Raw genomic sequence first — 24,795 nt, 5'->3', positions numbered from 1 at the left:
ACACCTTTGTACACAGAGTTGATCTGTTTTCTGCTTTCTTTCTTTTTTGTTTTGTTTTTTGGTCGGATCATTTGTGTAGCATCGATAATTCACTGTACATGACGCAAATAATCAACAACAGAAGGAAAGAAATCAAGAAAAATGTGAAAAGTCCTTCTACAAAGTAGCTTACTTAAACTTCCTTGCTGACTAGCAAACACTTTCTTATCCTAGCTAGCTAGTCAAGATATGTTTTGCAAAACTAGCAACTATCTTAAAATGAGGATTCAAACTTGCTTGTTAGTCAGCTAGCTGGGAAGCTAGCAAGTTCACATTTCTTCACTTTTTTTTTATTTCGTTTTCCTTGTTTTTCTTGTTTTGTTTGGATCATTTGTGAAACATTGATAATTCTCTCTACATGACAATAATCCTAACTTTAAAAATTAAAAAAAATGTGGAGACCTTCTGCAAACTAGCTCACTTAAACTTGCTAGCTAGCTACCTTTTTAAATGCTTTTTAATCCTAGCTAGCTAGTCAAGCTATGTTTTGCAAAACTAGCGATCTAAAACTGTCTAACTAGCTGACTAGCAAACACTTTTTAACCCTAGCTAGCGAGTCAGAGCTTGTTTGTAGCGTATAAACTCGGGTTATTGTTAGAGAACCCTGACCATTCTGGATTCTGATTTGTCAGAAAGTGTCGGCCAGATTTCTGTGGCGGCAGTTTATAGCTAATACGTTATCGTTTCTATAGTAACAGCTCATTCACTGGGGCTAATGATAAACGGATGGTTGGTCAATTAAACGGATTGAAGTATGCAGTTGACTTTGTCTGATTGAACGCTAATTACGATAAATACTTTTTCTCTTCTCCGAGCAGCTTGGCGGATCATTTTTACTTGGCGTTGGAATCTGGGTGCTGGTGGATCCCACAGGATTCAGAGAGATCGTAGCAGCCAATCCCCTGCTCTTCACCGGAGTCTACGTGATCCTGACTATGGGCTCCATGCTCTTCCTGCTCGGCTTTCTGGGCTGCTGCGGAGCCATACGCGAGAACAAGTGTCTGCTGCTCTTTGTGAGTTTATTTTCTGTGCTACGACTTGTGCTAGTGACAGGATTGTTAATCATGGTACAACTAGGTATGATATCTTTTTTTATAATATCTAATGCATCGCTAAGTGTTTGTTTGAAAAACAGGTGAAAATCTACGGATTAAAAAAAGATAAGAAATGTCAGTATTCGTTCAATAATAATAATAATAGGTGATAAAATGTCTTTGTTTTTTTTGTACAGTTCTTCCTGCTCATCCTCATCATATTCCTGGCAGAACTCGCGGCAGCCATTTTGGCCTTCATATTCCGGGAGCATGTGAGTATCCGTATCTCTACTTTTCATCCTCAGATTATTTCAATTACGCTGTGATTTATCTCCTAATTATCTTCCAGCTCACCAGAGATTATTTCACCAAAGAGCTGAAAGCACATTATCAAGGCAACAACAACACGGACGTCTTCACCGCCACCTGGAACACCATCATGGCTACAGTATGCTAAAATACTCGTTTTCATGTTTATGCTCTTTATTATCGCTCTGCCTTTCTTCGCTAACGCCGCTGTTCTCGCGTCTCACCGTGCAGTTTGAATGCTGTGGCGTGAACAGCGCTGATGATTTCGATCAGCAGAGCCTCTTCAGGCACCTGAACCCTGGCAGAGCGGTTCCTGAGTTCTGCTGCCTGAGGAACGAGCAGCTGATGAACGTGGATGAGTGTCTCAGAGGCAACATGCTGTTTCGCATCAAGGTTTACATCCTGCCTTTCATTCAAACGTTAACATGATCAGTGCTGAGTAATGATTAATCTGTCCATGAAATGTCTGATCTCAAAAACTTTATCCTCAATTAAAAAGATCAGGATCGATTCATTTATGAATATGCATGACGATGCAAATTAGGAAACGCCCTGCATCCTCCTGGAATGCTTGCTAGTGTCATATTGCTAACATAGCTAACATCACTTATTTTGTCACATACTTTTATACAATTAGCCGAACCTGAAAACTTCAAAACATAACGTTGCCATAGCAACCACAAGTATGTTCATCACTGACCTTGGGTTAAAGTTACAGTGTCATCGTAATAATTTGCATGTCAGTTATGATTGGTCTACGCCTTTGGATCTTACTAGTGACATCGTGAACTGTTCTTCTATGTAACCCCCCCCCCCCCCCAATCAGCTTCACTGTGAAAATGTGATCGATCAAAAATCATTTTCTATAACAGAACTTAAAAAACTCATCTCTCAGAACTTCTGCAAAATTAAACGTAACTCTGAACAGATAAATCATCGTTATTTTCCTTGACACGCATGAGAAGCAGAGTTTTATTGTGTCCTTGTGTAATTCTCGTAACTCTGATGTGTGTTAGATTTGTGAATGAGGTCATCATGTACATTCCTGCCAAAGACACAGCATCGTTCCACGTGATACTGAACCACGTCCTCCTGTGTGTGTGTGTGTGTTTTTTTAAAGGGCTGTTATTCAGCTGTGGTGGATTATTTTGAGGCGTACATCTACATGGCCGGAGCTCTCGCCATCGTCGTCCTGACCATAGAAGTAAGATCACGGTTCTGAATCCATTCCTGAAAGACATTTTAGCTGTTGTTGTGAACAGAAGACATGATTGTTAGTAGTAGTTTATTGTGTCTCACTGCCACCTGGTGGATAAAATGCTTACTGGATATCTATTATTTAAGATAAGATAAGTGACGTGACGTACGGCTAAGTACGGTGACCCATACTCAGAATTCGTTCTCTGCATTTGACCCATCCAAAGTGCACACACACAGCAGTGAACACACACACACACGCCGTCAACACACACTCGGAGCAGTCGTCAGCTATTAATGCTGCGGTGCCTGGGGAGCAGTTGGGGGGTTCAGTGCCTTGCTCAAGGGCACCTCGGTCGTGGCCGGCCCGAGACTCGAACCCACAACCTTAGGGTTACGAGTCAGACTCTCTAACCATTAGGCCAAGATAAGATAAGATAAGATAAGATAAGATATACCTTTATTCCTCCCACAATGGGGAAATTTCTCTGTTTCAGCAGCAAAAAGTAAGAAAATGCAAATATATAAAGTGATATAATAAACATAGAGACATAACATAATAAACAGTACATACAAAACAAAATGTAGAAAAAGAGACAACGAGTAGTAGTTACACTGAAAGACATTTTTCAAAATTTCTGTTATTGCACACGTTTTAAAATACTTTGTTATTGTTTATTATTGCAGTTAAACGGTAATAACGGTGTGTATTATGGTGACTGGTTCACTGGGAGCAGCTCTGATTGTAAAGTCTAATAGCAGCAGGGAGAAAAGAGCGTCTGTATCGCTCCTTCAGACACTTAGGATGTAACAGTCTGTTGCTGAAGGAGCTGCTCAGAGCTGACACCGTTTCATACAGGGGGTTGTGAGAGTCGTTCTCCAGCAGTGATAACAGTTTTGCTACCATTCTCCTTTCTCCCACCTCCTGTACAGTGTCCAGAGGAATCCCCAGGACTGATCTGGCCTTCCTGATCAGCTTGTCCAATCTCTACCTTTCTGCAGTAGAGCAAACCACACCATAGAATATGGCTGAGGCCACCACAGGGTCAAAAAAAGTCTTCAGTAGCTCTCCCTGCACTCCAAAAGACCTTAGTCTCCTCAGCAGAATATAGTTTGCTCTGTCCTTTCTTATAGATTGCCTCAGTGTTGTCTGTCCAGTCTAGTTTGCTGTTCAGATGAACACCCATGTATTTGTAAGAGTCCACTCTCACGATGTCCTTTCCCTGAATGTTCACTGGTGGTATTTATCAAGATGAAATAATTGAGTTCTAAAATGATGTTAAATAAACACTTTAACTGGTAATGAGTTTAACAAAAAAAGTATTCTTACTTGTGCCTGGGAGAGTACATAAAGCTCTGACTTCAACAAGCGCTAAGTCTCTAGGAAAACCCTGTTTTAAAAAAAAAAACGTTTTTTTTCCATATATATATATATATGTATATATCAGCCACGTTATAGACGTCATACTCACAGGCGGAGCTTCATCGATGTTAATCGTCGTACTTATTTTACCTTTTTGAGACTACTTCATCTACTAGCAAGCACGATGACCGTGTGATAAATCACACTGCAGACTGATGTTAATTCTTACATTTTTACCATCATGTAGGAATTACTGCTTTTGGATGAGTGTTAAAGAGATAAAATAACATTTGAGTAATAAAACTATTTGTAGATTACCAGGGTGATGTATTTCAATTCTGTGAAATTAGCTATAATTCTGTATAGCAACAAAGCTAAAATCGATCGGCTCGAACGATCCTTGCGCCGACCCTATGGTGCGTGGGGACCGCTTTATCTTCAGTTCTTCACTGTAGCTACTTCCTGTTTACTGTTTGACCTGCTGAAGTGGTTTCATCCTATCCTGTTTTATGGCCTCTTATTAAATGTGTAAAGAGGTATCATTTATCAAGAAAAATATCGTCCTCGAGGGAGTAGCAGATTGTCTCTGAGGAACGTACACAGCTAGAAATGTTAGCTTGATTTGCCGAAACAAAGAGAGAACAAAGCTAGTATGAAGCTGAGCATGTAAAAAGAATAATAATGCTGGACAGGCCAAATCCATAAAGGTTTAAAACATGACTTAAAGGTGGGGTCTCAGTTGTTTGAAAGCCAATGTTGACATATAAAATCACCAAAAAAAGCACGCCCCTAACCAAAATGGGTCCCACCCCTGTATCGATAGCTCCGCCCACACATACATACATAACCCAGGCAACTAATGAAAAAAAAACGTGTCTTTATCATAGCTGAAGGGAAGAACAATACGATTGTAGATAAACAAACAAGCAAAAATGACACACAAGCATAATCATGTAAAGGACAAAGGCATATATTAGTTCTGTGTAACTTCACTGTAATACACTGTACGGTCACCAAATCCTGCTCACACATCACTGATGTCTTGATAGTTATATTACAACACTTATTTGGCTAAAATGTGTTTTTGTATCATTTTTATGATTTATTTAATATGAAAATATTATACAACTTTACATAAGTCCCTCGGCGTCCCATCACAGGCCTTCCTGCTCCTTCAGTTCTCTCCAGCGCTTTCTTTCTTTGTTTTTATCCACCATATCAATGATTCAATCACTTTCTGCTAATGTCACACATGCGCACTGAACACTCTCTCCGCCCATATCGACAAGACACGCCCCTTTCTGCTCATTGGCTGCACATTTTTGTTGTTTTTGTTTTGTTTGCCGGCCCAACTCAGTTTTCTGAAGCGTTTCTAAAACAACGGAGACCCCACCTTTAACCTTACTAGAACTTTCTTCATAGCTACTAATATTGTAATAATGTTCTCTGTTAGTGACGAAGCGTGTTTGTTGTGTGTTTGAGTGTTTTTCAGTGTTTCTAATTAAGTTCTTTTTCATTTCTCAGCTCTTCGCGATGGTGTTCGCCATGTGTTTGTTCCGAGGGATCCAGTAATCTGTCCTAAGGACATTTCAAAAGACAAATGGCTCATAAAGAAGACACGCTTGTATATACGTCGTCTCTCTGTTTCCAAGGTGCCCGCAGTGACCAATTTGTACAGCTGGACCTTCCCTGGTTTTGTGAACTGAAAGGAGAATATAAAGCAGAAAATTTCACTCCTGTGGTGACATCGTGTCGTGTTTCAGCCCTTTAACACGGATAGAGGAAGAACTTGCACTGACGTCTGAATGGATATTTATAGAGGACAGTTTGTGTTTGTACAGAATCAAATACACGTTTTACCTTTTTCACCATAGCATCGAGCCACACTAAAACATTTCACAATGTGTGTGTGTTTGTGTAATCAGAAGCCTACATCTTCTGTATTGTAAAGTGCTGTGTATTGCAATTGTGTATATTTTATGTGATTTTTAGTAATGTGTTGTATGCCTTTGTACTTATATTCATGATACCTGATATATGTGACACTGATTGGTATTAAAAAAAAAAGAAAAATCGAAACAGTGTGATGTGTGCGTTCTTTTTTTATATTCTGTATAAAAGCAGTTCAGGCAGTAGTGCAGATACAAATCAGAGGTACTTGTGACGTGACGTGATATATGGCTAAGTACGGTGACCCATACTCAGAATTTGTTCTCTGCATTTAACCCATCCAAAGTGCATACACACACACAGCAGTGAACACACACAAACACCGTGAACACACACCCGGAGCAGTGGGCAGCCATTTATGCTGCGGTGCCTGGGGAGCAGTTGGGGGGTTCAGTGCCTTGCTTAAGGGCACCTCGGTTGTGGCCGGCCAGAGACTTGAACCCACAACCTTAGGGTTACGAGTCAGACTCTCTAACCATTAGGCCACGACTTACTGTGCTAATGATAGTCATATGCAAAAGTTTAGGAACCTCTGACAATTTTCATGATTTTCATATAAATATTTGGGTGTTTGGATCAGCAATTTCATTTTGATCTATCAAATAATTGAAGGACACTTCAGTAATATTTCAGTAGTGAAATTAGGTTTATTGGATTAACAGAAATTGTGCAATATGCATCAAAACGAAATTAGACAGGTGCATAAATTTGGGCACCCTTGCCATTTATTGATTTGGTTTGGTGGCTCATTAAGCCTTGAACTTCATAGACAGGTGCATCTAATCATGAGAAAAGGTATTTAATTGGTGGCCAATTGCAGGTGGTTGTTCTCTTTGATTCTCCTCTGAAGTGTGGTAACATTGAGGCTCAAAACGACTCTCAAATGACCTGAAAACAAATTGTTCAACATTATTGTTTAGTGGAAGGCTACAAAAAGTTATCGCAGAGATATAAGCGGTCAGTGTCCACTGTGAGGAACATAGTGAGGAAATGGAAGACCACAGACCACAGGCTTTCAATTATTTGATAAATCAAAATGAAATTGTTGATCCAAACATCTAAATATTTATAAATGAAAATCAAGGAAATCGTCAGGGGTTCTCTCTGTCCGCTCTCTGTCCGCTCTCTGTCCGCTCTCCTTCGCTGCTTCTTAGGGCAGTGGTGGCTCAACTGGTTAAGGCTCTGGGGTGTTGATCGGGGGATCGGGGTTCAAGGCCAAGCACAGCCGAGGCCCTCAACCCTCCCTGCTCCAGGGGTGCTGTATCATAGCTGCCCCTGCACTCTGACCCCAACCTCCCCAGTTGGGGTATGTGAAGAAAAGAATTCCACTGTGTATAATGTTACAATGTATATGTGGTGAAAATAAAGGCTTCTATGCCCCCTGTTCTAAACTTTTGCTTATGACTGTAAATGTTGAAGTTTTCTTTAACTTTATAGGAGTATCTAGCGTCAAGCTTTGCATGTAAGCTATAAATGATTAAAAACTTCATGTCAAGTTAATTAAATTGAATAAATTAAACCACGTTGCTGTGGTGTAAAAGGAATAAAGTACTTAGAATGTTCTGTTACCAGAATATAATTAGCTTTGCGGTATCTAACTCTCCAGAGACAAGAACAGCAACTTTTTGCTTGTTTTGTAATTTTGTTTATCATTAATTTTTCTGTACTGCTAACTAAAAGTGAAGTGTATTTTAGATATCTCTATTATTTATTTTATGAGCATTTTGTGAAATACATAAACACATTCATACCCGTCCAATATGGCGGACACGTTTGACGTGTTTCCCCAGCTAGCATTAGCTGCATATCCGGTGTCTACTGTTTACCTACTGTATTAGCCGATGCGGATTTTCGCTCCTCGTCTCCTCGAAGCTGTTCCCTTTCCACGGAATATTTAACACTGACATTAAAAATAGATAAACGAGCCAGTTTATACTATCATTTCCTCTCTCATTTAATTAAATAGATTATGTATTAAATTGTCTACGACGTTGTTAAAGCCGCTTTGACGAGACGAGGCTGAGGTAGGCTAAGCTAAGCTAAGCTAGGCTAGGCTAAGCTAATTTTGTTTTAGCTAGCAAGCTAACTAGTTTCTAACACGTAGAATGTTAACTAACGTTACCGGTTCGGTTATTAGTTTGTATTCAGGAGCTATATTGTGAACTAGTTCCCATAATAACTAGAACGGTCATGTAAATAGTAAATAGATTTGGCTGTAGTTAGCATGCTAGCTAGCTAAGACATGTCAAATAAATACATTCATTAAATGTTTCAAATGCTGACGTTACACTTGTTCAATTCAATTCAATTGTTCATTCAATTGCGTTTTATAATAAAACGTCCCAGAAATAAAACCACTCAATTCTAAATACTCCGAGTAATTAATATATTGATCGACTTGTTTAAATCATGTTTCTAGATAATATACAAATATAAGAAATTCTACAATATTGAAATATATTAATACTTATTTATCTAATTATTAAAAAAAAACATATCTCCTAGTTTTCTTCCTAAAGGGATCTTATGTATTTGTTTGTTTGTTTGTTTATATTGATCTGTCTTTTTTTATTTGTTTATTCATTGATTTTGAGTAACATTTTCTCGATACCGCACTCCGGACCGGGTCGGTACCTGGTGGTTTAATACACTTGAACTGTTTTATTTAGCAGGGATTATGTATTAGGATGTAGAGAATAAAGATAAAGAATAGAAGTGAAAATGTAGTTGAGAATAAGGATAGTGTGTATGGAGCAGGGAACAGGAAATAAGACGAGTGAATTGGGAAGAAGGGAACATGAATTTGGGAACGTGGATTATGGAATAAGGCACTGGGAATAGATAATAGGGAATAAGGGGTAAACAACTATTTTCGACACAATCCTATTTTGTGTGTGTGTTTCAGCGCTTTGTCCTTAGGATGTGTGCGTCAGGGAAATACAGCTCTCGCGGTCCGGCTCTCATCCCACGCATGAAGACCAAACACCGTATCTACTACATCACGCTGTTCTCTGTGGTCCTGCTGGGATTAATCGCCACAGGAATGTTCCAGTTCTGGCCTCATTCTATCGAGTCTTCCCCTGAGTGGACTCTGGACCGCCGCAGCGTTCACGATGCTCCGCTTGTCAAACTACCTGCATCCAGTCCCATTCCTGAGAGAGGAGACCTGAGCTGCCGCATGCACACCTGCTTCGACGTCTACCGCTGTGGTTACAATCCCAAAAACCGCATCAAGGTGAGTTCAGGAACCGTCTGGGCTCGTCATTTCATCAGAGATACAGATACGAGGTGCTCTTAACGTTTAGCAGTAGCATTAATCAATTATTTTTCAATTTAAAATATCAATTATTTACCCTCAACAAAAGTTACAACGATGGTCATTTAATACAAGGATCATTATAAATTAAAGGTAATAAATAGATAAAAAATATAAAATTAAACAATAAAAATGATACAAAATATTTAAATTAGAGTCTAAACTAAAAAAAGGTGGCAATTTAATTTCAATCATTTCAATCAACCCTACAAATTATTTTATTATAAAAAAAAATAAAAGAATAAATAAATAATAAAAAAAAAAAAGCAAAGCAAAATGTCAATTCAGTAAAATTCCATTTTATCGGAACCGAATATAAAAATTTAAATATTAAAATTAGGTTTAAAATTTGAAATTACAAAATAAAATAAATCAAACTAATTATTAGCCTCTCTCTTGCATTCCATTTAATTTCTGTTCATCTTTAAATCAACTGAACTATTACAATACAAAAGTAAAAAAAAAGACATTTAAAAGGCATTCAACTAAAATAAAAAGACTAAGTAAAGCAGTATTTAAACTTAAATGAAATGAAATTTAAATTGGGAATACGATGAAAAAAAACCTGTTTCTGTAAATAAGAATTAAATATCTGGTGTTGAAGAAATTAAAAAATGTAACTAAAACAATTCTTAAAGAGTTTTTAATAAATATCAGATGCCTAAGATGTAAAATACCCAACATGTAAAAAGAGTGAAATTTGTTTTTAAATAAGTAAAATATGCAAGAAAGCATTTTGGTCCACTTTTAAATAAAAATGTACACATTTATTATAATATTATAAAATAGATTTATTTTAAGTAAAAATGTAAACATTTATTTATTATCATATTAATGATAAAATGTAATTATGTTCTCTAAAATGTAATTATTATGAAATCTATCTTTTTGTTGTTTAAACCTCTCTGTGTGTGTGTGTGTGTGTGTGTGTGTGTGTGTGTGTACAGGTCTACATCTACCCCCTGCAGAGGTTTGTAGACGAAGTGGGCGTCCCCATCAGCAGCAGCGGCCTGTCTCGTGAGTATAACGAGCTGCTAAGCGCCATCTCTGATAGTGATTTCTACACCGATGATGTCACTCGCGCATGTCTTTTCATCCCATCCGTCGACATGCTGAACCAGAACTCGCTGCGCATTCGGGAAACCGCTCAGGCTCTCGCATTGTTGCCCAGGTGAACACTTCAGAGTCTGATCTACACAACTTTGTTTTTATAAAACAGCTGTATAAACACACATTTAATAATGTGTGTGTGTGTGTGTGTGTGTGTGTGTTTACAGATGGGATAAGGGGATGAATCACTTACTGTTCAACATGTTACCAGGAGGACCTCCGGACTACAACACGGCACTCGACGTTCCCAGAGACAGGTGACTTTTTAAATAGCTTACATGCACAATTAAAATTAAAATTTATATTTCATAAACTTTTTAAATGAGCTGCTTCCAGTTCAAGTAATGCATTTATTAAAGATCTGGTTGTTTCTTTATTCACTTATATAACTATATTTACTTTATTTACTCTATTCTCACCGATTTAATTTAATTTACGTTATTTGTTCTCCTTTGTACATTTTTTATTCATCCATATTTAATTTTGAATTAATTCATTATTATTATTTTTTTTTACCGTTTAATTAATTATGTAATATTTTTAACTAATACATTCATATCTATTGTTTTTATTCTGTGTTATCATGGATCAGTAAACGTTTAAATTGTCCTTCATTTTAATTTATCAAGCACGAGGATATGATCGTAGAAGTTCCGCTACACCAGGGGGCAGCACCGACTCACTCCATCTCTTTCTTGAGTGAGCTGATTTATGGCTTTGAGCGATTTCACGAGTTAATGTATCTCATGTGTCGACCATCGTGTTCTCTGAATTCTGGGACTGTTAGAAGCTTCCTGAAAACGACGTTAAACCTTATTTCTGCTTTAACGTTTTCTGCCTCTGATGTTGGACGTGTCGCTTTAATTCACGTTTTAATTAACGTTCGATACGTTCATTTAAAGATTACAGTCAGACAGAGTGTAAACTCCTGTTTTTTACTGCTACGTAGCGCTCGGTTCTCAGCCTCTTCCTTGGCCTCAGAGTGGAAAAGGTGAGTTTTATCCACCCCAAAGCCCTGAAATGGCAAACGCTTATCTGGAGCTGTAGGGAATTTCCTGGATTCATCCAGCTGTGCTCTATTTGGTGTGTAACCTCAACAAAACCATGTGTGCCATCGTGTGTGTGTATGTGTGAGTGTGTGTGTGTGTGTGTGTGAGCTGCTTGGAGAGCTCCTTATTTAATCAGCTTCCTGGTCATCATCGTCTTCATCTATCTAAACCGCTTCCTTCGAAGGGCCGCTGTAAGAAAAAAACACAGCTTTTGGTGTTTAATCATAAACAAAAACAATGCAAGTAATGAAGCAGAGTTACTGTTTCCACTAAGCTAATTATTTACATTTCTTACATTTAGCTGAATCTCTTATCCAGAGTGACTTAAATTATTTAGTTCAGTTTTGTACAATTAATTAATTAAGGGTTAAGGGTCTTGCTCAAGAGCCCATCAGTGGCAGCTTGGTGAACCTGGGATTCGAACTCATTTCCTTCTGATTAGTAGACCAACGCCTTTAACCACTAGGCTACAACAGTTCTGGCGATGGACTGCATTTTTGGCATTTAGAGAAAGAGTGATAAAGAGGGTATTTTTTAAAGAGGGAAAGAGAAAGGTGGCATTTTTTTATAGAGTGAGATAGAGGTCATTTATTTTCTTTTAGAGAGAGAGAGAGGATATTTTATGTAGAAATAGAGAGAGAGAGAAATAGAGAGAGCATTTTTACATTGTGTGTGTGAGAGAGAGAGGCATTCTTTTCGTTTATAGTAAGAGAGCGAGAGAGAGACGATTGTGCCGCTTTTTCTTTGTCACTGTCACTCAAACTTGTGTTCCTGGTTTAAAAAAAAGATAAAATTAAGCTTTACATTTATTTAAGAAAAACCTAAAGCATGAAACAAAAAAAAGAATAAATTCTTTCACAGAAAAGATTTAAAATTGCATTTCAAATATAATATAATTTAATTAGTTTAGTATAAATAAATAAAAAAATTCTAAAAACAAACAATTTGTTCCAACTGTCACAGGATCATATCAGACTTTTTCCCCGTTTCTTGCTGTGTGTTTGCTCTGAGCAGTTACGTTAAGTTGTAGTAACGTTAAGTTGTAGTAACGTTAAGTTGTAGTTACGTTACGTTGTAGTTACGTTACGTTGTAGTTACGTTACGTTGTAGTTACGTTACGTTGTAGTTACGTTAAGTTGTAGTTACGTTAAATTATAGTTACGTTAAATTATAGTTACGTTAAGTTGTAGTTACGTTAAGTTGTAGTTACATTAAGTTGTAGTTACGTTAAGTTGTAGTTACGTTACGTTAAATTATAGTTACGTTAAGTTGTAGTTACGTTAAATTATAGTTACGTTAAGTTGTAGTTACGTAAAATTATAGTTACGTTAAGTTGTAGTTACGTTAAGTTGTAGTTACGTTAAGTTGTAGTTACGTTAAGTTGTAGTTACGTTAAGTTGTAGTTACGTTACGTTAAATTATAGTTACGTTAAGTTGTAGTTACGTTAAATTGTAGTTACGTAAAATTATAGTTACGTTATGTTGTTGTTACGTTATGTTGTAGTTACGTTAAGTTGTAGTTACGTTATGTTGTAGTTACGTTAAGTTGTAGTTACGTTATGTTGTAGTTACGTTAAGTTGTAGTTACGTTAAATTATAGTTACGTTAAGTTGTAGTTACGTTAAGTTATAGTTACGTTAAGTTGTAGTTACGTTACGTTAAATTATAGTTACTTTAAGTTGTTGTTACGTTAAATTATAGTTACGTTAAGTTGTAGTTACGTTAAATTATAGTTACTTTAAGTTGTAGTTACGTTAAATTATAGTTACGTTATGTTGTAGTTATGTTAAGTTGTAGTTACGTGAAGTTACTGTTTCTTTCTTTATAGCAGCTATAAACACTCCTTCTCTCTTTAGCCACTTTTTCTTTATTGGTGTAAAGTAGAAGAATTACAGCTTGTCCTGCTCAAGCTCCTGAAGGTGCTGTAGAACTTGCCACTCGAACTGTGGACTCCTTCCATGAATTTATAAATAGAGTGCCACGTTATTTTATAATCCGTTTATTATTACTTATGGATCTGCTGTACATGTGACCGAAGGAGCTGTTGCTATGGAAGCGATGCCGTTCTAACGAACACGGGTGCTTTAAACTTTAACGCTGTGTGTGGTTTTCTGAATCACTCAAAAATTTTCAAAAGTCTGCACAAAGACAGGTGTTTCATAAATAGCGGCCCCCCAATATCGCATCAGCGCTAACGTATGTAACGTTTAAAGCCGGGAGTCTGAGCCAGAAGGGTAAATTATATCTGTCATTTGTTGCACAGAGCTTTGCTAGCTGGAGGCGGGTTCTCGACGTGGACCTACAGACAAGGCTACGACGTCAGCATCCCCGTGTATAGCCCCCTGTCGGCTGAAGTCGACCTTCCTGAGAGGCAGCCTGGGTGAGTTCTGTGCTCAAGCTACGTATTTATTAAAACATAAAGTCTCATGTCGAACGACTCGAACGTCACGACTTTTTTATGTTTCAGCCCAAGGCGATACTTCATCCTGTCGTCTCAGACAGCCATCCACCGGGAATACCGGACAGAACTGGAGAGGCTGAAGGAGGAGAACGGAGAGTCCATCCTCCTGCTGGACAAATGCTCTAACCTCTCCCAGGGCGTGGCCTCGACCCGGAAACGCTGCTCCAAGGGCCAGACGTACGAGTACCCGCAGATCCTCCAGGTAACTCACCTGTACAGGAACTTCACATTTAACACACTCAACATCATCATGTTCATCTCACTGTTTATCACGGAATCACCGATCAGACTCATTCACATTGAGCAGATTCGGAATACACCTTCCAATTTATTCATCCATCCATCCATTCACTCATACCTTCATAGGGTTGCAAAGGGTTGGAAAATTTCCAGGAAATTTCCATGGGAACTTATGGGAACTTATGGGAAATATTCCAAGTCGGAAACTTACCGTTAATTTGTGGGAATTTATGGGAATTAATTTGGGAAATTTAGGGAAATTTATATAAACCGTATCTTTATAAAAACATAAATATAGACATTTTGTTTGGACATAAGCTGACATGGTGGTGAGATGGTGGGTGTGACGGCTCTATACAATAAGATTGGGGAAAAAACACTTACGCAACGAACAGATATATAAATAATTTTTCGGATGAAAAACATTTTAGAATCGATGTGAACGAAAAGAAATAGTCTAGATAGATAAATAATCCTCAATCTGCTCGATAAAACAAACTATAACCTACTTTATACAATAATTCAGTCAAAGGTTTGGACAAATTACAATTCTTTATGCTTCTGAAAGACGTATCTTATGCTCATTTGAGCCTGATTTATTCGATCAAAGATAAAGAAAAAACAAAATATTGTGAAATATTATTACAATTTATGCTTTAAAAAAAGTATAACAGGTTCTAAAAATGATGAGGAGCACAACAACTCTTAACCGAGGAGAAATCAGCGTATTAGAACGATTTGTGAAGAATCGTGTGACGCCGAAGATCGGTGTAATGACACGAACATTCAGCTTTGATCAGAAATACGTGATATTTTAAAGTAGATTCAATCACAAAGATCCTTGTAATTATATTCACAAACAGTTTGTCCTGTATTTTTGATCAAATGCAGGCTTGATGATGAAAATGCTGCTTTAAAAATAGGCAAAAAATGAAAACATTCAGATGAATGCGATCGAATATATAAACTAACACGTTTTAACAAAGTTTTGCTCTTATTTAATGCCCCTGTTTCTTTTAATAATTATTTAATAATTTGTTTTTTGTTTTTCCCAGAACAAGTGCAGAATCTAAGCAGCTGATTGAACGATTTAAATAACAGTCTGGTTTATAGTTATATAAAAAAGTTCATGGCGAGAAATGAACAGAACACGTCACAAAGGTAAAGCTTCCGACTATTTATAGTTTACAATTCGATTGCACACGTTCGGTCAAATCTTACAATCAATCTCGGGGTTTGTTTCATTCTCGTCATGATTAAAAGTATCTGCAACTTCGGCTGCATTTTGTTACTCGTAGCGTCAGAGACGCACGTTTCACGCTCCGAGTCGATACGCTGAGCCACTCTTTGTTGTTATCTTGCCGTAGGAGTCGTCGTTCTGCGTGGTGCTACGCGGCGCGCGTCTCGGCCAGGCCGCTCTCAGCGACGTGCTGCAGGCGGGATGCGTTCCCGTCATCATGGCCGACTCGTACATCTTGCCCTTCTCTGAGGTGCTGGACTGGAAGAGGTATTGATTTTTATTATTCTGATATAGGGCTGGGCGATATGGCTGGAAACCGTATCACGATATCAGTGTCATATCGGTCAATATCGATAATTATTGATATTTTTTATGACCCATTTAAAATAAGGACCAGGAGAAAAATATATTACAATTAAACATTTTTATTTTAAACTTAACCTTCCTCTGATCAGAATCCCCTCAGTTATTAAGACAGAAATGTCAACAACCAGGAAACCTCCAATAATTATAATGTAAACATAAGTCTAAAGTCACAATGAACACTTAACTATTATCTCTTAACATTTAAGGTGCAAAATGAAACACTGCCATACAGGTGCACTGACTTTTCTCTTTTATTTACAATTTCCTCGCTCGCTGCGGCTCATTTCCTGCTTATCAGTCGCCGGTTACTGAAGAGGAATCCTGTAGACCAGCACGACACGACGATACGGCGCAACCAAACGTGATACTGTTACATGATTGGCTGTTAGCGTGTCACTCCCTACGTTGCTAGGTTACCAGAGAGCGAGCGCCTTTTTTAATGCAACCAAACTTGCTTCGCGACCTCTGTTTTCTTCCGACGAAGAATAAAAAATATCGGACGTTTTATCGAACACATTTTTTATTGATATCGATCACGTGTCTATATCGCGATACATATCGTTATCGTTTTATCGCCCAGCCCTAATCCGCTACATGTTGCTCCTATTAATCTATCATGTCATGACCGTAGAAAACATATTACAATTTTTTGTTAAATAATAAAAAAAAGTATATATAACACCTGTGCAAAACTGTAATTACTGAATTTTTCAAGTGAAACAAATGTTTTATTTTAAACCAAATTTTTGTTTGTTTGTTTGTTTGTTTTTACCACATTTGTTATATTGTGTTACGTAATGATAACGTAATAGATTTTGTCTAAAAATTCTGACTGTGTTTTATCAATGTAAACGAATGTATGTTTACGAATGTAAAGGGTTAAACCGTGGCTTTTCTGTTGTCAGAGCGTCGGTCGTCATCCCGGAGGAGAAGCTTCCTGAGATGTATCTGATTTTAAAAAGTATTCCACACAGACAGGTGGAGGAGATGCAAAGACAGGTACGGCGATGAACATTAAGGCGAAGGATTATTATATTTCATGCTAAAAGATATGAATACAGAAACTAGCATTTTTTTTTTTTGAAGTATGATTTTTTTTTTTTTAGAACGTGTGAAAGAACTTTAATACTCTAATAAATCGAAAATAAATACACACCAATACGATAAGTAAGTAAAATTTTGTCGCTATAGTAACAGCTCAATCGCCGTAGGTGCATCACAAATCACGTACTTCTGCACCATTCTGTGCCGTCGTGTCATATAGATTGTGTAGTAGTGTGTTGGACACCTCATGCACTCAACACACAGCTTTGCTGACCTAGCGGAAGGGGGCGTGGCCAACATGTGCTGACGTGGACGTTTCGAGCTGGCCCACAACACTGGCAACACGTCTGTGGACGAGACGTCTTACAAACATCTTTTAATTTAACCTTTAGGTTTCTAATTAATTTGATATAGGCTTTAATCGTTGATATTTTCGGTTCATTTTCTGTAAATCGAACATTTCCGTAAGTGTCCGAGGTGAAGTGGGAGTCAGGACACAGAGGAGTCGACGCTCCGTCGTCGTTCCTCATCTGTGCTTTTTTCCCGTTAGGGTTCAGCAGAGTCAAATGGAGCTCTTAACAGATCATCAGTATTGGGTTGACCCCATTAACATGGCTGATTATTTGCTAGAACAGGTTTAGACCTGGACGATGTTTAACATAATAAACCTGGTAATTAACCACGGAGTCAAATCAGGTGTCTAACATCACACCGCTGTGCCGCTGCATTCCGAGCCTCCGGGACCGGATCTGACAAAATCCTGAGCTGTCATGTGAAGTTTAATACAGTGAGAAGTTCTGACCTCTGTTCTGCTGCACTAACATCCCCATCTGTGCTTCTTCATAACGTGTCTCTCTCAATGAAGCGTCGGAGAAATAATCGCTTCAGACAAGCCACAGCCAAAAATAATAAGAGCTTGCTTTATTCCCCTCTCTCTCTCTCTCTCTCTCTCTCTCTCTCTCTCTCTCTCTCTGTCTCTCTATCTCTATCTCCCTCTCTTTCTCCCTCTCACGTTCTCTTTCTCCCTCTCTCTCTCTCTCTCTCTCTCTCTCTCTCTCTCTCTCTCTCTCCCTCCAGTGTATCGACATGCATTTGCTTACATCACCTGATGTTTTTTTTTAATTACCTGCTGAAATTACTTACAAGTTCAAACACACTTCCTCGTCTTTGTGCTTTTAAATGTGAAGTCCCTTCTGATGCACGTTAAATATATTTAGAAATATTTCTGATGCATTTAGTACCGTGTTTTCGTTACTCCTATAGCGGGTGTTAGAGTAACGGAGAAAAATTTACTTTTATTAAAGATGTAAAATTATGCAAAAAGTTCAGCTGATTTCAAAGGAAATTAAAAAATGTAATAAATAAAATAAATATATAAATTAAACAAAATAAAACAGAGCACTGAGCAGGATCAAGATTTATTTTGTTTATTATTATACGAAAGGGTTAAATTCACAAATATCTAAATGTCGAAATTCTACGTTTGAACAGTACGAGGTGAAAATAGCTCTGCTTCTTATTTCACCAACAGGGGGCGCAGGCGTCTGTCGTCTCTCAAGTTGTGTCTTGTAGTTCTCTCGCTCACTGTGTGTGTGTGTGTGTGTGTGGTGTGAAAGAGAGAGAGAGTCTGTTGTTTAGCAGAGGTTGCATGTTTCATAGATCCCTTTGCACCCACTTAAAAAAAAAATTACAGTCTCTTTTATTGTCGACTGTAATTTGCGGCGCCCCGACCGATCGTCACGACGCTTCAAAACATCTCGACTCATGCAAAGAAAAAGAAAAAAAACTGTGCACAGTAGCAATATTCATTTATAGCAGGAAAACCACTTTTTTTTTTCTTTTTCTTTTGAAGGAGGCGCTGTCGATTTTTAGGTCAAACAATTTGTTAGCTACGTGTTGGACAGCTGCGTCTCGGTTTACTCCGGTGTCTGCGGAGCGGAGGGGAGCAGAGCGACAGACCCCACTCAGAGCGTTAGACCTGTTAGATCAGATTAGATTAGATTAGAGCACAGGCGAGATTCCGTACGGAGGATCTGAACGTCGGAGGGCTTTTTATTTATTTATTTGTTTGTTTGTTTATTTACAGAGACGTTTGCTTTTCCTTTGCTCTTTAAGGTTTTTTAGAATATGGTAAAGCAATAAAAAACCCAGAATGTTTTGTTATTGTGGTGAAATAATAATAGTAGTAATAAGAATAATATACCGGACTTTATATATTTTCTTTAGTGTTGCGGAAAGAATGTGAAATTTTGGTGTTTCCGTGTTTTAACAATCACACGAATCGTCCGTTATCTTCTTTCCCGTGCGAAAGCGTCTCATAAAAATTCCTCCTGCTGTTCGAGAGCTCAGTGGGTGCTTTTTTTTTTGGGGTGTTATTGTTTTATTTTATTTTTTCTCTCCTGTTCTTTCTTCTTCTTCTTTTTCTTTTTCTTCTTCTGTCTCTCTGCCGGTTGGAAAGACTTTCATCACAGCCTTGATTTATGGGCGTCCACGCTTCTCTCGACCCCCTCCCTCGGGATCGTGAAGGCTTTTCGAGTCTTCTTCCCTTCACCATAAAAAGAAAAGCTGTTTTTGTGTCGTCGTATTTCTTTTGGGCGTTTAAAGCTCAAGAGCCACAGGGCCGAAGATGGGACGGGACGGGACGGGTCGGGGAGGGGGAGAAAAGAGAGAGAGATAAAGAGAGAGAGATAAAGAGAGAGAGAGAGAGAGCTTCTACTAACTCAGAGCTCTCTGTAGGCCATATGACAACAAACAGTCAATAAAAGTGAAAACTTGCCGGACGATCGCAGGGAAGCCGCCGACAGAGCGAACAGAGCTCGCTGACAGAGACACCAGATCGTTTCTCTCAGAGTCTGTTCTGAGTTTTTCGGTGTACAGTTTTATCACATTCACAGCGAGGCTCTTGTTTTTCGCTCGTGGGGGTGGGGGGTGGAGGGGGGGTGAGAGAAATCGTATAACCTCAAAACTACTGAAATTTTTTTTCTCGATTTTTTTTTTCTTTCTTAATCTGATTCTTTCTCTCCCTCCGTTTGAGTTGTGACGTGACACGAGCTGTACGTTCGCCCGAAGTGTTTATGGTGTAGTTAAGGACCGACATGTGACAACGTGGTTATAAACAATACAGGAAGAGGACGTGATATCCTTCATCACAGAGAGCGCTGTGTCGGGAAAAGAAACCGAATTGAGTGGGTTTAAAGATTTAATCGGGATAAATTGATAGATTTACAATTTATATATACTGTACATTATTGTAAATCCGCTTTGTGGCCACGTCCATTGTTAAAAGAACAAATAAAACTGAATTTTATTAAAATCCGCATAAAGGACGCAGGACGGAGAGGTGCGTGATTAACGACGGCGTTCTCGGTTTATATTCAGAGTAAAACCTTGATTCATTTTCATCCAGATATATTTTTTTATGTATGGATCAACCAACTCAGCCGAGCAGGTTGACTTACGGTTCCTGCTGATGAGAAATGGATTAAACCGTTAGAACTTGTCAGGTTTTAAACGATCTGCGATTATTATTTATTTATTTGTCTACAGTTTATTACAAATAAAAAATGTACAGTTTGTTTTTGCATTGTTTAAGATAGGGAAATTAAAATGGTTTCTGTCCTAATTGTTATTCTTTTCGATTTTGCTCTGTATATTCAGAATAATGAGTCGCAATTAGAGTGTATTGTGAATTGATTTGATTCATGAGTCAAGTGTATCATGAATCGATTCACGTCATGAGCAGTGCGTATTGTGAATCGAATTGGATTTTGAGCAGAGTGTATTGTGAAACAAGTTAGGTTGTTAGCAGACTGTATTGTGAATCGAGTCGTGAGCAGAGTGTATTGTGAATCAAATTGGGTTGTGAGCAGAGTGTATTGTGAGTTTAGTCGGGTCGTGAGCAGAGTGTATTGTGTATCGAGTTGGAGCAGAGTGTAATGTTAGTTTAGTCGCGTCGTTAGCAGAGTGTGTTGTGTGTCGAGTTCTGAGCAGAGTGTATTGTGAGTTGAGATGTGAACAAAGTGTATTGTGAATAAAATTGATCCTTCAATAGAGTGTATTGTGAATTGAATTGGGTCGTGAGCAGAGTGTATTGTGTGTGTCGAGTTGTGAGCAGAGTGTATTGTGTGTCGAGTCGTGAGCAGAGTGTATTGTGTGTTGAGTCATGAGCAGAGTGTATTGTGTGTCGAGTTGTGAGCAGAGTGTATTGTGTGTTTAGTCGAGTCATGAGCAGAGTGTATTGTGAGTCGAGTCGAGTCACGAGCAGAGTGTATTGTGTGTCGAGTTGTGAGCAGAGTGTATTGTGTGTCGAGTTGTGAGCAGAGTGTATCGTGAATCGAATTGGGTTCTGAGCAGAGTGTATTGTGAGTCGAGTCCTGAGCAGAGTGTATTGTGAGTCGAGTCGTGAGCAGAGTGTATTGTGAGTCGAGTCTTGAGCAGAGTGTATTGTGAGTCGAGTCGTGAGCAGAGTGTATTGTGAGTCGAGTCGTGAGCAGAGTGTATTGTGAGTCGAGTCCTGAGCAGAGTGTATTGTGAGTCGAGTCCTGAGCAGAGTGTATTGTGAGTCGAGTCCTGAGCAGAGTGTATTGTGAGTCGAGTCCTGAGCAGAGTGTATTGTGAGTCGAGTCCTGAGCAGAGTGTATTGTGAGTCGAGTCCTGAGCAGAGTGTATTGTGAGTCGAGTCCTGAGCAGAGTGTATTGTGAGTCGAGTCCTGAGCAGAGTGTATTGTGAGTCGAGTCCTGAGCAGAGTGTATTGTGAGTCGAGTCGTGAGCAGAGTGTATTGTGAGTCGAGTCGTGAGCAGAGTGTATTGTGAGTCGAGTCGTGAGCAGAGTGTATTGTGAGTCGAGTCGTGAGCAGAGTGTATTGTGAGTCGAGTCGTGAGCAGAGTGTATTGTGAGTCAAGTCGTGAGCAGAGTGTATTGTGAGTCGAGTCGTGAGCAGAGTGTATTGTGAGTCGAGTCGTGAGCAGAGTGTATTGTGAGTCGAGTCGTGAGCAGAGTGTATTGTGTGTCGAGTCGTGAGCAGAGTGTATTGTGTGGTGAGTCGTGAGCAGAGTGTATTGTGTGTCGAGTTGTGAGCAGAGTGTATTGTGAGTTTAGTCGAGTCATGAGCAGAGTGTATAGTGAGTCGAGTCGTGAGCAGAGTGTATTGTGAGTCGAGTCGGGTTCTGAGCAGAGTGTATAGTGAGTCGAGTCGTGAGCAGAGTGTATTGTGAGTCGAGTCGTGAGCAGAGTGTATTGTGAGTCGAGTCGTGAGCAGAGTGTATTGTGAACTGTTTTGAGCTGTTAGCCGTGTGTATCGTGAATCGAATCGGGTTCTGAGCAGAGTGTATTGTGAGTCGAGTCGTGAGCAGAGTGTATTGTGAGTCGAGTCGTGAGCAGAGTGTATTGTGACTCTATGTGAGCTGTGAGCAGAGTGTATTGTGAGTCGAGTCCTGAGCAGAGTGTATTGTGAGTCGAGTCGTGAGCAGAGTGTATTGTGAGTCGAGTCGTGAGCAGAGTGTATTGTGAGTCGAGTCGTGAGCAGAGTGTATTGTGAGTCGAGTCTTGAGCAGAGTGTATTGTGAGTCGAGTCCTGAGCAGAGTGTATTGTGAGTCGAGTCGTGAGCAGAGTGTATTGTGAGTCGAGTCGTGAGCAGAGTGTATTGTGAGTCGAGTCGTGAGCAGAGTGTATTGTGAGTCGAGTCGTGAGCAGAGTGTATTGTGAGTCGAGTCGTGAGCAGAGTGTATTGTGAGTCGAGTCCTGAGCAGAGTGTATTGTGAGTCGAGTCCTGAGCAGAGTGTATTGTGAGTCGAGTCGTGAGCAGAGTGTATTGTGAGTCGAGTCGTGAGCAGAGTGTATTGTGAGTCGAGTCGTGAGCAGAGTGTTTTGTGAGTCGAGTCGTGAGCAGAGTGTATTGTGAGTCGAGTCGTGAGCAGAGTGTATTGTGAGTCGAGTCGTGAGCAGAGTGTATTGTGAGTCGAGTCGTGAGCAGAGTGTATTGTGAGTCGAGTCGTGAGCAGAGTGTATTGTGAGTCGAGTCGTGAGCAGAGTGTATAGTGAGTCGAGTCGTGAGCAGAGTGTATTGTGAGTCGAGTCGTGAGCAGAGTGTATTGTGAGTCGAGTCGTGAGCAGAGTGTATTGTGAGTCGAGTCGTGAGCAGAGTGTATTGTGAGTCGAGTCGTGAGCAGAGTGTATTGTGAGTCGAGTCGTGAGCAGAGTGTATTGTGAGTCGAGTCGTGAGCAGAGTGTATTGTGAGTCGAGTCGTGAGCAGAGTGTATTGTGAGTCGAGTCGTGAGCAGAGTGTATTGTGAGTCGAGTCGTGAGCAGAGTGTATTGTGAGTCGAGTCGTGAGCAGAGTGTATTGTGAGTCGAGTTGTGAGCAGAGTGTATTGTGAGTCGAGTCCTGAGCAGAGTGTATAGTGAGTCGAGTCCTGAGCAGAGTGTATAGTGAGTCGAGTCCTGAGCAGAGTGTATAGTGAGTCGAGTCCTGAGCAGAGTGTATTGTGAGTCGAGTCCTGAGCAGAGTGTATTGTGAGTCGAGTCGTGAGCAGAGTGTATTGTGAGTCGAGTCGTGAGCAGAGTGTATTGTGAGTCGAGTCGTGAGCAGAGTGTATAGTGAGTCGAGTTCTGAGCAGAGTGTATTGTGATTCGAGTCCTGAGCAGAGTGTATTGTGAGTCGAGTCGTGAGCAGAGTGTATTGTGAGTCGAGTCCTGAGCAGAGTGTATTGTGAGTCGAGTCGTGAGCAGAGTGTATTGTGAGTCGAGTCCTGAGCAGAGTGTATTGTGAGTCGAGTCCTGAGCAGAGTGTATTGTGAGTCGAGTCCTGAGCAGAGTGTATTGTGAGTCGAGTCCTGAGCAGAGTGTATAGTGAGTCGAGTCCTGAGCAGAGTGTATAGTGAGTCGAGTCCTGAGCAGAGTGTATTGTGAGTCGAGTCCTGAGCAGAGTGTATTGTGAGTCGAGTCCTGAGCAGAGTGTATTGTGAGTCGAGTCGTGAGCAGAGTGTATTGTGAGTCGAGTCGTGAGCAGAGTGTATTGTGAGTCGAGTCGTGAGCAGAGTGTATTGTGAGTCGAGTCGTGAGCAGAGTGTATTGTGAGTCGAGTCGTGAGCAGAGTGTATTGTGAGTCGAGTCGTGAGCAGCTTGTTTGTTGAGTCGAGTCGTGAGCAGAGTGTATTGTGAGTCGAGTCGTGAGCAGAGTGTATTGTGAGTCGAGTCGTGAGCAGAGTGTATTGTGAGTCGAGTCGTGAGCAGAGTGTATTGTGAGTCGAGTCGTGAGCAGAGTGTATTGTGAGTCGAGTCCTGAGCAGAGTGTATTGTGAGTCGAGTCGTGAGCAGAGTGTATTGTGAGTCGAGTCGTGAGCAGAGTGTTTTGTGAGTCGAGTCGTGAGCAGAGTGTATTGTGAGTCGAGTCGTGAGCAGAGTGTATTGTGAGTCGAGTCGTGAGCAGAGTGTATTGTGAGTCGAGTCGTGAGCAGAGTGTATTGTGAGTCGAGTCGTGAGCAGAGTGTATAGTGAGTCGAGTCGTGAGCAGAGTGTATAGTGAGTCGAGTCGTGAGCAGAGTGTATTGTGAGTCGAGTCGTGAGCAGAGTGTATTGTGAGTCGAGTCGTGAGCAGAGTGTTTTGTGAGTCGAGTCGTGAGCAGAGTGTATTGTGAGTCGAGTCGTGAGCAGAGTGTATTGTGAGTCGAGTCGTGAGCAGAGTGTATTGTGAGTCGAGTCGTGAGCAGAGTGTATTGTGAGTCGAGTCGTGAGCAGAGTGTATTGTGAGTCGAGTCGTGAGCAGAGTGTATTGTGAGTCGAGTCGTGAGCAGAGTGTATTGTGAGTCGAGTCCTGAGCAGAATGTATTGTGAATCTATATGAGCTGTGAGCAGAGTGTATTGTGAGTCGAGTCGTGAGCAGAGTGTATTGTGAGTCGAGTCCTGAGCAGAGTGTATTGTGAATCTATATGAGCTGTGAGCAGAGTGTATTGTGAGTCGAGTCGTGAGCAGAGTGTATTGTGAGTCGAGTCCTGAGCAGAGTGTATTGTGAATCTATATGAGCTGTGAGCAGAGTGTATTGTGAGTCGAGTCGTGAGCAGAGTGTATTGTGAGTCG

At 39.9% G+C, this 24,795-nt stretch overlaps 2 protein-coding genes across 4 annotated transcripts in view; both read left to right on the top strand.

The window, feature by feature from the left end:
* The window catches only part of tspan18a (tetraspanin 18a), a 35,007-nt gene extending 28,986 nt beyond the window's left edge, over positions 1-6,021 (top strand). For all 3 annotated transcript variants that reach the window (XM_047810366.1, XM_027178502.2, XM_027178501.2), the window contains 6 exons: positions 858-1,052; positions 1,271-1,345; positions 1,423-1,521; positions 1,614-1,775; positions 2,503-2,586; positions 5,467-6,021. In XM_047810366.1, coding sequence (XP_047666322.1) covers positions 858-1,052; positions 1,271-1,345; positions 1,423-1,521; positions 1,614-1,775; positions 2,503-2,586; positions 5,467-5,514 — 663 coding nt within the window. In that variant the 3' untranslated portion in view covers positions 5,515-6,021. The remainder of the gene's footprint in view (positions 1-857; positions 1,053-1,270; positions 1,346-1,422; positions 1,522-1,613; positions 1,776-2,502; positions 2,587-5,466) is intronic.
* A 1,676-nt stretch (positions 6,022-7,697) lies between these two features.
* Positions 7,698-24,795, top strand: part of ext2 (exostosin glycosyltransferase 2) — a 41,398-nt gene continuing 24,300 nt past the window's right edge. The window contains exons 1-8 of the mRNA XM_027178464.2: positions 7,698-7,916; positions 8,798-9,127; positions 10,156-10,379; positions 10,486-10,575; positions 13,631-13,747; positions 13,835-14,030; positions 15,436-15,575; positions 16,580-16,673. Coding sequence (XP_027034265.1) covers positions 8,813-9,127; positions 10,156-10,379; positions 10,486-10,575; positions 13,631-13,747; positions 13,835-14,030; positions 15,436-15,575; positions 16,580-16,673 — 1,176 coding nt within the window. The 5' untranslated portion in view covers positions 7,698-7,916; positions 8,798-8,812. The remainder of the gene's footprint in view (positions 7,917-8,797; positions 9,128-10,155; positions 10,380-10,485; positions 10,576-13,630; positions 13,748-13,834; positions 14,031-15,435; positions 15,576-16,579; positions 16,674-24,795) is intronic.

The sequence above is a fragment of the Tachysurus fulvidraco genome, chromosome 2 (assembly GCF_022655615.1).
Source record: "Tachysurus fulvidraco isolate hzauxx_2018 chromosome 2, HZAU_PFXX_2.0, whole genome shotgun sequence".
Taxonomy (NCBI): Eukaryota; Metazoa; Chordata; class Actinopteri; order Siluriformes; family Bagridae; genus Tachysurus; species Tachysurus fulvidraco.
Note: the sequence above shows the minus strand (reverse complement) of the source record. Positions and strands in the feature narration are given on the sequence as shown.